Source organism: Lutra lutra, chromosome 16 (assembly GCF_902655055.1).
Source record: "Lutra lutra chromosome 16, mLutLut1.2, whole genome shotgun sequence".
In the NCBI taxonomy this organism is placed as follows: domain Eukaryota; kingdom Metazoa; phylum Chordata; class Mammalia; order Carnivora; family Mustelidae; genus Lutra; species Lutra lutra.
Window position 1 is genome coordinate 26,370,779 of NC_062293.1, and position 15,121 is coordinate 26,385,899.

General features: G+C 36.2%; 1 protein-coding gene across 5 annotated transcripts in view; it reads right to left on the minus strand.

Annotated features, from left to right (window-relative positions):
* Positions 1-15,121, minus strand: part of SPAG9 (sperm associated antigen 9) — a 141,307-nt gene that overhangs the window by 88,754 nt on the left and 37,432 nt on the right. For 4 of the 5 annotated variants that reach the window (XM_047706158.1, XM_047706156.1, XM_047706157.1 and 1 more), the window contains exon 2: positions 14,983-15,103. In XM_047706158.1, coding sequence (XP_047562114.1) covers positions 14,983-15,103 — 121 coding nt within the window. Of the gene's footprint in view, positions 1-7,202; positions 7,249-14,982; positions 15,104-15,121 lie in introns of those variants that run through there. The other variant, XM_047706162.1, reaches the window with a different exon arrangement.

Consider the following 15,121-nt stretch of genomic DNA (forward strand, 5'->3'; position numbering starts at 1 on the left):
CTTAAAAGTTCTATTAATTATTTTGGTCCTCTTAAGCATCCAGGATTATTCCTAGCTATAATTCCTTAAGCCTCTACCCACAGCTTTCTAAACCCATTAGAGTTTCTGCTTAATTTATTTCCATTTGACTTTTTTTTTTTTTTTTTTTTTTTTTTTTGCATCAAAAATAACATCTGAGGAATGCCTGGGTGGCAGTCAGTTAAGCATCTGCCTTCAGCTCACATCATGATCCCTGGGTCCTGGGATCCAGTCCCACACCGGGTTCCTTGCTCAGTGGGAGCCTGCTTCTCCCTCTGCCTGCCGCTCCCCTTGCCTGTGAGCCCTCTGACAAATAAATTTACTAATTTAATAGAAACGATCTGTATTTCTATTTTTCTTAGCATACATCACACAAAAAAGGTCATTTAGAACATGCAAACTACATATGGTTACAAATGACCTGCCCCTTACCCTGTTTGTTATTTTTATTAACCAACTTTATTTTTTTATAGCAGTTTTAGGTTCATAGCAAAATTGAACAAAAAGTACATTGTGCTAATATACCTTTTCCTCCCCACACACCCACAACCTCCTCCACTATTTATATCCTGCAGAAGAGTAGTACATTCATTACAATCAATGAGCCTACACTGACCTCAGTACCACCCAAAGTCTACAAAGTACATTAGGATTCACTCTTGGTATTAAATATTCTATAAATGGACAAATATATAATGACACACATCCACCATTATAGTTTTCATACAGAACAGTTTTACTGCCTTAAAAATCCTGTGCTCCACCTACTCATCCCTTTTCCTTAACCTTGGCAAACAGTGATCTTTTCACTGTCTCCATAGTTTTGCCTTTTCCAGAATCCCCACGAGCTGGAATCATGTGGTATGTAGCCTTTACACATTGGCTTCTCCCACTTTGTAATATGCATTTGGGGTTCCTCTATGTCTTTTCATGGCTTGATAGCTCATTTCTTCTTAGCAGCAAATAAAATTACATCATATAGATATGCCACAGTTTATTCCTATCTATTATTTTCCTAAGAGCAATGATCTTAAATTATAAGCCTAAATGCTCAACATCTCTTCTAAGCACAAGTTAATTTTCTTAATCCACATAAAGTGGTACTGTAAGAGAGTTCCAATGAGTTCTGCTGCATATTATAGACTTGTATTCTGACAGATGATTTCCATCTTTCCACTACACTTTCTTCTCTTCCTAAAAAAAATTTGAGAAATTAAATTAAAATTAAATTAAATTTATTATTTGAGAAAGTGCAAGCATGAGTGGAGAGGAAGATGGAGAGGGAGAAGCAGACTCCCCACTGAATAGGGAGCCCACCACGGGGCTTGATCTTAGGATACTGGGATCATGATCTGAGCCAAAGGCAGCTGCTTAACCAACTCAGCCACCTGGGCACCCCTTTCCACTATATTCTCAATACAAAATAAATGACAAGTATGGTTAAACCTGTCTTAGCTTTTTATATAAATATATATTTTACCTGTTACACTATTTAACACTACCAGTCTTATTTTTTCAGCAAAAGATCCAGACTAAAAGTAGAACACATTCATCTCAGAATGTAAACTGACAATACTAATGGTCTGCAATTTATTGCAGCCTATATTTTTTGTTAGTCTGGTGCATCATTACTATATTCTAATTTTATTTCTCATCTATAACTTTGCTTTTCAAGACCCCAATAAAACCTCCAACCACTTAAGAATAAATGACAGTCTTTAAAATTTCACAAATACATCAACAACCCTAACAATACTGGAATATGTTCTGAGGTGGTATCATCCACAAAAACACAAAACTGAAATCCACTGGTCTTCTACCTATTTAAGACCAAAATCTCTACAGTTACACCATCTCCCATTCTGTATGCCTATAATGTAAATATACCCCTTTTTTTGTATTTATTTAAATAATTTTTACACCCAACATAGGGCTCGAACTCACAATCCTAAGATCCAAGAGTCACATGCACTTCCCACTGGGCCAGCCAAGGTGCCCCAAATATTCCCTTTTAGTGCCAATTACTTTAAATCTGATTTTAAAGGCTGGAAATTCAGAAAGAAATACCAATACAGAAAGGAAAACTGAAAATCTGAAAACTAATAAACAGCTAGTAATATAACTTTGATAAAGCATTTCCCAGGACACAATGTTATTTTAAAAAAGCAAGACATAATAGCTTTTTTCCACATCATTTTCATTATTTTATACCACTAAAGAAGATAATTCTTAAAATTACCTTATGGTATGATAAAATTCACTAACCTGAGAATGTATCTCATGAATGTATAAAATAAAATTTGGAAGAAGAAATATTTTCTACCTTACTAAGGGCTATATGTGTATACTATTTGATCAAGTCCAGAGGTATTCCTAGAACAGTACAGTCCATTTACTCATAAAATCTGAGTGGTAAAAAGAACTCTCTCCAAAATTTACAAGGTAAATTTTTTCCTCATGCCCATTGCTAATTTTCCAAGATAAAATTTGTAGCACATAAACACAGGCATCTTGTTAGCAAAACCTAACCACTGAATCAGAAATTGACTTCCTGGGATGCCTGGGTGGCTCAGTGGGTTAAGCACTTGCCTTTGGCTCAGGTCATGATCCCAGGGTCCTGGAATCGAGTCCCACATCAGGCTCTTTGCTCAGCAGAGAGCCTGTTTCTCCCTCTGCTCTCTCTCTCTCTCTCTGACAAATAAATAAATAAAATCTTTAAAAAAAAAATAAATTGACTTCCTTTTAAAAAGGAAATTCTAGCACCTTTATATTAATAACCTTCTTTTTTGTTTTTTTAAATTTTATTTTATTTATCTATTTGACAGAGAGAGAACACAAGCAGGCAGAGAGGCTGGCAGAGAGAGAAGGGGAAGCAGGCTCCCCGCAGAGCAGAGAGCCCGACTCAGGGCTGGATCCCAGGACCCTGGGATCATGACCCGAGCTGAAGGCAGAGGATTAACCCACCGAGCCCCCAGGCGCCCCATATTAATAACCTTCTTAAAATATTTTCTATTTTTTCGTTCACATGATCTTAGGGGCTATTTTCAATAATCAATATTGGGTGTTACATCATAATTTATCAGTCATAGATACCAAAACATTCTATCCACCTCAAATTTTATTTTATTTTTTTAATTATTTAAGTTCTCTCTACACACAACATGAGGCTCAAACTCAGGACCCTGAGATCAAGAACTGCATGCTCTTCCAACTGAGGCAGCCAGGTGCCCCTATCCACCTCAAATTTTAAAGTAAACACAGGGGCACCTGGGTGGCTCAGTGGGTTGGGCCTCTGCCTTCAGCTTGGGTCATGATCTCAGGGTCCCGGGATCAAGCCCCGCATCGGGTTCTCTGCTTGGCGGGGAGCCTGCTTCCCCCTCTCTCTCTGCTTACTTATGATCTCTCTCTGTCAAATAAATAAATAAAATCTTTTAAAAAATAAAATAAAGGGGCGCCTGGGTGGCTCAGTGGGTTAAGCCGCTGCCTTCGGCTCAGGTCATGATCTCGGAGTCCTGGGATCGAGCCCCGCATCGGGCTCTCTGCTCTCTCGGGGAGCCTGCTTCCTCCTCTCTCTCTGCCTGCCTCTCTTCCTGCTTGTGATCTCTCTGTCAAAATAAATAAATAAATAAAAATTAAAAAAAATAAAATAAAAAATAAAATAAAATAAAGTAAACACAGACAAAGGATCTCATGGTTAAAATGTCTACATAAATTAGATTTAAACCTGTAGAAATGATCATCAGTTTCTCTACCCTATTACCCATTTCCATCTTCCTCTCCCCGCTAGTTTAAGAATAAATTATAGCCTATTGACCTCAGTCTATTTACTTGAAGCCCTTAAATGATTTATTTCTGTATCCTATTAAAATTAAACAGAAAACTTGTTATTTTGTATTGTTATATCCAAATGTATCACTGATAACTAATTATATAAATCAAAACAAGAATAAAATATATTACCTATTACTAGTAGATAACCACAGCATTATAAAGATGGTTCAAACATTTAAGTAATTCACTTCCCCACTTATAAACTGGGAATTAAACAAGCCAGGATGCCAGTAAGAAATCCAAGGGATATCTTCCCAAAGGGGTTTTTCATTATGTTCAACTCTGCATAGGCTTTCAGATAACTGACTTAAAGTTCGTTTTTTTTTTTGTTGTTTTTTTTTTTTTTTCCTGGTTCTCAAACTAGCAACATATAGGCAATTTAAAAAGGCGGGGGCAAAGAGGGATACATAAAATGTAGAATGTCCATATAATGGAATATTATTCAGCATTAAAAAGGAATGAAGCACTGTGGATCCACACTACAACATGGAAGAACCTTACGCTAAGTGAAAGAAGCCAGTTACAAAAGACCACATACTAGATGATTCCATTTATATGAAATGTCCAGAAGAGACAAATATGTAGAAACAGAAAACAGATCAGTGATTGCCAGGGGTTGGGGGAAGCCGGGAATGAGGAGTGACTGTTAACAGATATGGGTTCCTATTTGGAATGGTGAAAGTGATCTGGAATTAAGACCGCTGTGATAGTTGTACAACCTTGTGAATACACTAAAAACCACAGATTTGTATACTCTAAAAATGGTAGATTTTATAGTATATGAATTATATTTATTTTTTTTAAGTTGGCTCTATGCTTCCACACATGACCCTAAGATTAAGAGTCACAGGCTCTACCAGCTGAGCCAGCCAGATATAATAGGAATTATATTTTTTTGTTAAAGAGATGTCATTCATAACCTATCCCTAACACAAGCAACAGAAAATTACATTTTGGGGTGCCTGGATGGCTCAGTCGTTGGGCATCTTGCCTTGGGCTCAGGTCATGATCCCAGGGTGCTGGGATTGAGCCCCGCAGGGAGCTTCCTGCTCAGCGGGAGGCCTGCTTCTCCCTCTCCCTCTGCCTGTGTTCCCTCTCACTGTGTCTCTGTCAAATAAATAAGTAAAACCTTAAAAAAAAATTACATTTTAATAGTAACCTATCTTTTCAAGGAAAAGACATCAAATTATAAGAGAACAAAAGAAGGGGCGCCTGGGTGGCTCAGTGGGTTGGGGCCTCTGCCTTCGGCTCAGGTCATGGTCCCAGCGTCCTGGGATCGAGTGTCGTGTCCCGTCCCCGTCACCCCCCCCCCGCCGCATCGGGCTCTCTGCTCAGCAGGGAGCCTGCTTCCTCCTCACTCTCTGCCTGCCTCTCTGCCTACTTGTGATCTCTGTCTGTCAAATGAATAAATAAAATCTTAAAAAAAAAAAGAGAGAACAAAAGAAAATCTCAACACTTAGTAAATGTCTGTTGAATAAATGAATATGCAGTGAAGAGTTTTAAAGTGCTAACTGCCAGAGTAACCTTGAAGTTATTTAAAAATGAGCCTGGGTGGCTCCGTGGGTTAAACCTCTGCCTTCCGCTCAGGTCATGATCTCAGGGTCCTGGGATCGAGCCCCGCATAGGGCTCTCTGCTCATCGGGAAGCCTGCTTCTCCCTCTCCCACTCCCCCTGCCTGTGTTCCCTCTCTCGCTGTCTTTCTCTGTCACATACATAAAACCTTCCTTAAAAAATTAGATTATATAAAAGCACAAATGATAAATGCTTTATTTTCACTAAAACTTGCCATTTTTTTCATCCTCAGATAATTCACAAGTAGGAAGAACAGGTAGATGATTGATTGCTAAGCTTTAGGTACATTCACTCCCTTGCCTCAACATTTGAGCAAAATCATGCGCCATCTACTAGAGCTCCTAAGCTGAAGCAAAGACTAGATACTAACCAAAGCAATTTCCTCTTTTTCTTAGACACACTGCTAGATGGCATCCCGCAGCCTCTAGAGTTAGTTTCTGATCGAGTTATGGCCGCTGAAGTAGAAGTGAAAGCTGTGTGCACCACTCCTAAGGCCTGGCCCAATAAAAGCCTTCCACACACAACTGTCCACCCCCTTTCTCCTCCCCTCTTCCTTAATGGACGTGAGTATGAAGAACGTGGAGCCAGAAGTCAGAAAGAGCCTGCATCTCTGAAGGAGTTACCCACCTACTGGAAACATCCATTTTAATTTTCACATCAAGAAATAACACATAACATTTGAGTCATTATATATATAATTTGTGGCATGGTTGCTACAGCAACTACGGTTACTTTAACTCAGACATTAGCTTATAAACACGTATTATATCCTCTTAAAAGGCATTCTGAATCATCGAAGGCATGTTACCCCGTGCTGATTTTAAACAGTTTGTGAATTTGTTATTCTTGATGATTTTCTGAATACTTTTCTGGCAATGATTCTCTCCAATATAAAGCTTCCAGCAAGTACCTTGATAGAAACTATCCATGATTATATTTCATGTTTTCTTTACCTCTACTGTGATTCAAAATATCAGTATCTATCTTTTTAGGTATTTAAGTTAAGCACCAAGATCATGTAACATAAATTCAAAACCTCTCACTTTTCTGAAAATACTTAAAATACTTAGCACAACACAGTCAATGGAATCCCACTTTCTCAAGGCCTAACTCACATGAGATAAAATAGTGTTTAATAGAGAAGTACTTTTAAATCCTGGGAAGAGCCATCTCTTCAAAGTCCCAGATGCCACTAAGTATTCAGTAAAGGGAAAAGAAAAGGGAAGTGGAAAAAGCAGGAAAGAAAGGCCCAACTGGGCAAGGATGGCAGACATCCACAAAAGCCTCAAGTACCATAAAGTTAACCTATGCTTATTATTGTTGCATTATATGTAAGGTGTAGTAAAAGATTATTTCTTGTTTAACAGTTCCTATGTGAAACCAAATGTAAAAATTATCTCATGAAAAATCCTAAAACTTTATCATTTTATTCATCAAACTAGCCATAACCTGAGATTAACTGGAAATAAACAAGATTCTGCTCATCCTTCCCTACCCCAAAACAACAAATAAACAAATCTGCCATTCTTTAAAAAAACTGCTAATATTCTGAAGAAAAAAAAAATAATCAAACAAACCAGGGCATCTAAAAAGAAAAGGGGGGAGCAGGCAAGAAAAAAGAAGAATCAAAAGACTAATCCAAAGTTTTCCCCTTTTAATAGCTAACAGAGATCATTCGGCCTCATTTTAAATGCTCTTTCTGTCCATCTTTCCAAAGAGCAAGAAGACATGATTAAGGCAGGAAGAGCCACCTGCTCGGCCTGCTCAAAATCAGAGCTTACCTCCTTAGATTGATGGCCTGTGCCAAGTTTGGAACACCTTCCATCTCTGTTGTCTTCTGCCCCATCAGACTGCTGATAGGCCTATGGGGGGAAGAAAGAGAAACACACCTGCTAGAATGCCGTGTCCAACTCATTATTTGCCTTCTCAAAAGGAATCATCAGTTCTTACTACTCACGGAAGGCAGATAATCCAATGGTTATCTGGCCTCAGAGGATTGGCACTGGTGTTTCAGAAGCCTCTCCTTGAACAATCGAGCATCAGAAGTCTCAACAGGTAAGCAAGAATCAAACACTGACTTAAGAGCAAACAAATCTCAGACAACCACATCAAAACAATAATAAGAGCCTCTCCAATGCCAACTAAATTCTGCGCCATGTCTCTAAAGTTCCAAAGATTCTCGATAGATGTTATTAATCAAAGACACAATGCGCAATGCTAAAGCGTTCTCACAAATTGATGATCATATCCTGAAAACAGACTAGAATAACTCCAAGGAATCTCTGTGGTAGAGATCTGACCTAGTCTCTGTCTTGAAGATGTTATCTAAGCCATCCACATCAAAAAGTTGACCACTCTCCTACCTAAAGTCTCCATGCAGGTAAAGTCCATGCTTTCCCCCAGCACACATCACTATGTACACCTTCATGGTCAAGAAATACTTCCTCATGATCAACCAAAATCAACAAGTAACATTTTCTCTAATATTATCTTCCAAAGTTACAGAAAAACAACTTGGTATCTTCTTTACCTATCCCTTTGTATGTTTGAAGTAATCAAATCATTCATTTTTATTCTGTTCCCTAAGCTGAATCACCATATCCCTTCACCCTTACTAATAAAATTAATTTTCTATGAAACTTTAGCTCTTTATATTAATTATAAACTACAACCTTAAGGTTCTCAATAGACAACACTAGACTACAGAAAGGAAAGAGTCCAAATACAGATAATGAGACATACAACAGATCCGAAAACCACATAGGGTATTATTTAATGAAGCAAAGTAATAAAATGTGTTTGCATAAATTATCTTGTGCTTAAGTTTTGGCTTTCCCTCTAAAAATAAGTTCCAAAAAAAGAAACCCTTATATAAAGTTTATTAAATATACAAATGTTCTTAATATGGCAAAGAAGTCAAGTTGAATGGACTAAAAAAGTAACTTTTTTTTTTTTTTTCTCAAAATGTTTTTATTCACACTCTCCAAAAATGACAGTTATCCATGTCAAAAATCTCTCTTTGGGCGGTAAAGGTTGATAGCGGTTTTAGAGAGCTGTAATGCACCTTCACCCACCCTCCTCACATGACCATCAGGTTGGACTGTTTAAGCAGGTGGTGTGCAGGGATAAACCTTCCCATTTCCTTCTCTTCTCTTTGTTAAAAAAGTAACTTTTTTAAAGTAACTTTCTATATAATGAATTTCACTTTGTAGGTTTTTTTTGTTGTTGTTGTTTTTGTTTTTAAAGTAAGCTCTATGTTCAAGATGTAGCTTGGACTCACTTTGACCTTGAGATCAAGGGTTGCATATTTTACCAAATGAGCCAGCAAGGTACCCCTCAATTTTGTCATTTTTTTAAAGTCAAGGAGATATATGAAACTCCTAAGTTTGCCTTATTAAAAATATACTTCCAACTACAATATAAATAATCAGTTTTCTACTTTAATCACTCTAAAAATAATGCAGAAGGGACCACCTATTGACAAGAAAACATTAAAATGGAAAAAGTGGCCTACTGCAATATTATTTAACTTTTCAGAATATTAATATGTATTGCAATCACAGAGCACGGTAAAGGGGCTGATAAAGCTTTCTATTGACCTGAAGGTATTTTTTTAAAGTGATTTGAAAAACAGTGACAAAAATATTTAGGGCCAACTATTAACTGTCTGGTATGACTCTATACCTGATACCTTAAAAATGGCTTATTTTTCTTCTTTGTTGTGAAAATTCTCAATTGATCAACCACATCATTAACAGACAGACCTTGGTTATAAATAATTCCCCAAATGGAAGTCTGCTCTAATCCCTTTATTCTTTTAAAATTAAAAAATACTACCTCCCTATGCTTTCCACCTAGCAATATGCTAATTCTTATGACCAAGAAATCAGAAGTGTTTTCCTTCCAATAATAATAATATATGTTTCGAGGTAAAGAATTCAAGGTATTTTATTAAACTAAGATCTTTATAGCAAATTTTAAAAGCAAATGAATGTTTTATGGGGGATGGAAAGAGCAAAAGGTCAGAATAAATCTCTACTACACTGTCATCAACTGTCAAAATAATTTTCCCATTTAACTTAAAAAAGAGATTTTCATTCAAAGGTAGGAAGGCCAGATTCAGAGAAGAGCCCTTAAGTAGCTTAAAACACTGCCATCACCTCCACAATCAAGGGAAAAGTCACCTATTATAAATTCAAAGAGCTTGAGGGAAACAGTTTTCCTAAGAATCAAATAATAAATGGTTCTACATCAGCTCCATGTGCTGATATGTTGCAAATAATGACCCAAATACATGTTATGAAAAACAAAATGAAATACACTACTAAACCACACTTCTCCAATTCTGTTCACATTAAAAATGACCAAACACTATTATAAACCAGAACCACTAAAATACTCATCTTCTTTGCCCTACTTCCTTAAATATATTCTCAGAAAATTATCAAAATACAGAGACATCTATAGGTTTAAAAAAATATTCACTGCAATATGATTCACTTCACTGGAAAAAACGTTCAACTAACCAATGAAATTTTTTTCTTTTTTTAATTTATGTATATTTATTTTTACCTGATTCATTCCTTCATTCTACAAAGGATTTGAGATGACAGCTTATTAGAACATAATAATTCACTGTATGTGTATAAATATAGATCAAAAAGAAAACAATTTAAATATGCCAACCAGGTAAGATCCAAACCAGTCCTTACGGCTGCACTTCTAAATTAGTTCTGAGTTTCAAGTAGCCAAGGTAAAAAAACAAAGTGGCCATTAAGTAATTCTCACTAGGATAAAGGAGAAAACACACACCAGAGAAAACAAGAATTGATAATAGATGGTATTAGCTTCTGGATGATGGGTATAGGCAGACATTTAAAATATTTAAAGATTATACAAGAGAAACAAATAGTGTTAAGGGGAAGATACAAAATTATATGTACACTCTAACTGCAGTGATATAAAAACACGGTATATACGGAAAAGAAGACCAGAAGGTCATACACACCCTTCTCCCCCACAGTGCTGATTTGTTTGACTGCAATGACCATATTATATTCTTCTGTACTACAAACATATTCTCCTCTACCAAGCTAAATGCTAGGCATACAGTAGTATAATATTTTTAACTGTATTAAAATGTCTTTATTTACTTGACTCATTTAAGATAATACCTGGCATATTAAGATATATACAAAAGAATACCCCAAAAATGCCAAACAACATACAAAAGAACGAATATAAAGTATTTTGTGACAAAGAAAGAACCCATTACTGCCACATCATGAATAGCAAGGTTGCTTATCAACTCCTTCGATAGTTGTCAAGAACCAACAGGCCTTTCTCAACCCACAACTGTGTTTTTCCACCCCATGTATGTTTCAGATTCTTTCTTAAGGCTCACAAGATGCTGTTATTGTTACTTCTTGTTAACAAGAAGTGTTATTATTACTCCCAGATATAATATAGCATTTTTAAAAATCCTTTATTCACGTTGGGAAAACCAAAAACATATCCTACATAGTTCAAGTTTTGAAAAGAAAGCAACTAGAAATCTCCAAAATCAAATATAACCACAAAACCGTTAACAAAATTTTTATAGACGTAATTTCTCAATATTGTGAAATCATACCACAACCTGGTGATTCCAAACTATCAAAAGCTGTAATCTATGTCCTTAACTCAGTTCCTATTTCTTGACGTTTCCTTGCTTCTCAAATAGCAAGTAACTACAACCAAAATTTCCCCTTTTAACACAGGAAGTTGTCTTCAAAGTGGAACTTGGGACTTTTACTGTGGCTACTTTTTAAAGAGGATATGTGCCCTAAAACAGATCATTAGAATTGACAGACAGTCTTCAAAATTAAAGACTCTAACATACAAATATAAAAATGGAAATTGGACAAGATACTGTTATCACACTGCACTCAAAAAATGTCACTAAACAGAAGAAACTGCACCGATCCTCTCTATTATAAATGTCATTATCAATAATTTCTATGGCCTTCAAGAAGTGTTTATTTAAAAATAGGAGTTAGGAAAACTAAAAAACATTCAAAACATTTTAAAAGTTTAAGACAATGAAAATAAAAATAGATGTCACATTACAGTAACAAAAAATCATGATACACTTTTTAAAAAAAAACTGATGAATAGTCTGATATTCTGTTGCTTATCATATAAAAAAGAATTCACATACTCTGACACACACCTATTTACATTTGTTTTCATCTTTTAAAAAAACATATTCCCAGTCCTGGTTTCCTGAAACGATAAGACATTGGTGATACTTAAAGATTACCTCTTACTTCTACCTTTTTTAAAAATAAGGAGCTTTGACTCATATTAAGGGATTTGAGGGAGGGAAAAGTAAGAAGGTTAAATGAAAAAAGAGTCAAACATTTCTCCCCCACCCACATTTTTTTCAGGTATTTAAATATGGTAAATGAAGACTTGGAAGAAAATTTTAATTTCATATTAAATTTCAAATTTTAGATTTCATATTATACCCAGTTCAGGCTTAAAGAAAAACAGAAGGAAGAGAGAGAAAAACAATTAGATGGAAGAGAGAAAAAGACTCCAAGGTATCAAAGGAAAAGGATTTATTAATCCAAAGCATTAATAAAAGACTTATTATAGTCTCAGCTCATAGACCAAGAGATTTAGTGTTATGAATTTTGTGCATCTGAATGGTCAATTTTGACTGACCATGGTTGTAAGTTTTTTAACTGTTATTTTGACACCAAGATTTATTTCAAAATTGGATGGCAAACTCCCAGGGGGGAGAAATTCTTGGTGGGATATTATATTAATAACAAAAATGAAGTTTTCAGATTAAATTTAGCTCAAAGATTAGATATCTACCTAATTTCTTCATCACTTGCTTAGAGAATTAGAAATAATTTTTAAATGATACCTTATTTTTAAAAATTAAGATGGAAAACACTAGTAACCAGTACTTCTGAGAGAGAAATGAGAGGATAGATACCTCAGAGCATAACAATTCCAAAAAGCTGGATATGACTCACTAGTCTGGGTAACAAATCTTAATTAAAAGCCTACTTTATTTTGTTTACATTTACCTGAAAAGAACAGGAAGCAGGTTTTTAAAATTTTAATAATAAAAGGGATAAACTGTATATGGAAAAAAATTAGTAATTCATTCCATTTAGAGACTTTTGTGAAAAAAGTAGCAGTATCTCCTTTGAAATATTTATTTATATGTATGTATTTATTTATTTATTTTAGAGTGAGACAACACAAGCAGGGATGGGGCAGAAGGAGCTAGAAAATCTCAAGCAGACTCCATGCTGAGTGTGGAGCCCAACTCGGCCTTGATCTCATGCCCCTGAAATCATGACTTGAGCCAAAATTAAAGAGTCAGACACTCAGGGACTCCTGGGTGGCTCAGTCAATTAAGCATCTGCCTTCAGCTCAGGTCATGATCCTGGAGTCCCAGGATCAAGATCCACATAGGGCTCCCTGCTCAGGAGGAACTCTGCTTCTCCCTCTGCTCCTCACCCAGCTCGTGTTCTCTCACTCTGTCTCTCTCTCAAATAAATCTTTTTAAAAATCTTAAAAAAAAAAAAAAGGAGTCAGACACTTAACCAACTGAGCCACCCAAGGTGCCCTAGAAGTATCTCCTTTGAATGTCAGACAGATGGTTTCAGGTATTCATCCTATAATATCTCCCTTATCATTAAAACAGATTACTTAATGTATAAAAGGAGTCCATACAAGAAGTTCCCTTCTAAGTTAAAAGAAAATGTCCTTATCCAAAACTTGGTACTCTTTGGGAATCAAGAGGAAAATACAATAAAATAAAACAATGAGGTTGGTTCTGTCCACTCTGTCTTTAGTGTCTGGTTCTAAAATACAATATAATCTCTGATATGAAAACACAATCAAGTTAGAATTAAAACAGTATCTCCAATAGCTCTTTTTCTTCTTCTTTGAGTAGAGAATGCTCAACTCTTGAAATGTACCAAAAGCTAGCAACTGCCACAAGACTGTTTCTCTAGAAACAGTGGTACACAGAGCAGTGTGACTCTAGTAATATATTTGTTAGTGTTTGGACTGTGGAGTCCATCGTCCAGCTTTCTAAGACCCTAAATTTCTATGGTAGAGTCACAGAAGTCATTTGATATATTCAATGTGAACAAAGGAAGTACTCTAGGTACTCCTACAAGGTATCTAGGTATAAGTCTAAAAGTACAAAGACATGATACACTGCTCATTTTGTCTCACTTCTGTTACCAAAGTGGCTTCTGTTACCAAACATCCACTGGTTCCCTTCCATGACATTTGCTTAAAGGCATGTGAGATTTCCTTGAATTCTATAATGCTTGAATTCCAGGTTCCCAGTGATTTGAGGTTTAGCTCTATTAGGCCATTCCAGAGTACTAGAGGGAGCAGTCAGTTACCACACTCCAAGCCAGGTAATGAGTAAAGGTTATCCACCATGAATTCCTATCTTTAACAGCAGGTGTCACTATGCAGCCTTAATGGTTCATGTAGGAAGCCAGCTGGTCATCTACTGCTCCCAAGATTCTGGAAGTTTACAGCGCTGAAAGGGAAAACTTGAAGGGCTCTCTACCTGCCCAAAGCAAACATGAAAACAGGCCATGAAGTTTCTCCCCATTTCTTTTACTAATTTTGACTTAATTAGGTCTAATTCATAAGCCAAAAAGAGAAATCACCCTTAGAGTCTGAAACAATAGTTATTTTTAAGTCAAGAATACAATGAAATTATATTAAAAACAAAATAATTCTGAAAAATGATATTTTGTTCCCCTACACTCCCTCAGTTTTTCACTAGAAAAGAATGAAAAAGAGAATTCAGTATTTTTTTTTTTTTTAAGTAAACTCTGTGCCCAATGTAGGGCTTAAACTCACAAACCCGATATCAAGAATCACATGCTCTACCAACTGAGCCACCCAGGAGTTCCTGGAATTCAGTAATTTTTGTTTAAACATACTTCAGAGCTAGAGTTTCTGTCACATTTGTAAATTTCAAAGCAATATGGAAAGCAATGGAACTTAGTGCAGTGGATCAAGATGAGAAGAAATGATGCACATACACACACCCCAGAATCCTGCATAATGGATATGGCATAATGTTAACTGCAAAGGCTGAGAGCTAAATTGAAGAAGAGAGTCTTTTTTTTTTTTTCTTATTTATTTGTTGGGGGGCGACGGTACACAAGCAGGGAAGGAAGCAGGCTCCCTAGAGCACAGGAGTTGGATGCAGGGCTCCAATCCAGGACCCTGGCACCAAGACCCAAGCCAAAGGCATACGCCAAACCCACGGAGCTACCCAGGCATCCCTGAAGAAGAGAGTCTTAAACGTATCTCTTACTTAGTTACTTCTGCAGACATCAGAACCACATGAAGATGTGAGCAAAAAAGAACTGAACCTAGCTTCCAGGTCTTACTCTTCAGTCTGGGATGATGACAATTCCAAGCACATATTTGGAAGCCAGTCAAATATCAGGATGAGTCACTGTGCTATTAGAGCCCACTCTTTAATGTGTACTTATGACAAGAAGTGTTTTTACTTACTCTGGTCAGCATAGTTTTTTGCTTTGAGTTCAAGTTGTCTTGTTTGAGATTCTAAAGATTCCACTCGGGTCTGTAAATCCTTTTTTTCCTGTTCTTGGGAGTCTTCAAATTCAATGAATTTCTAACAGAAAAGAAAAGT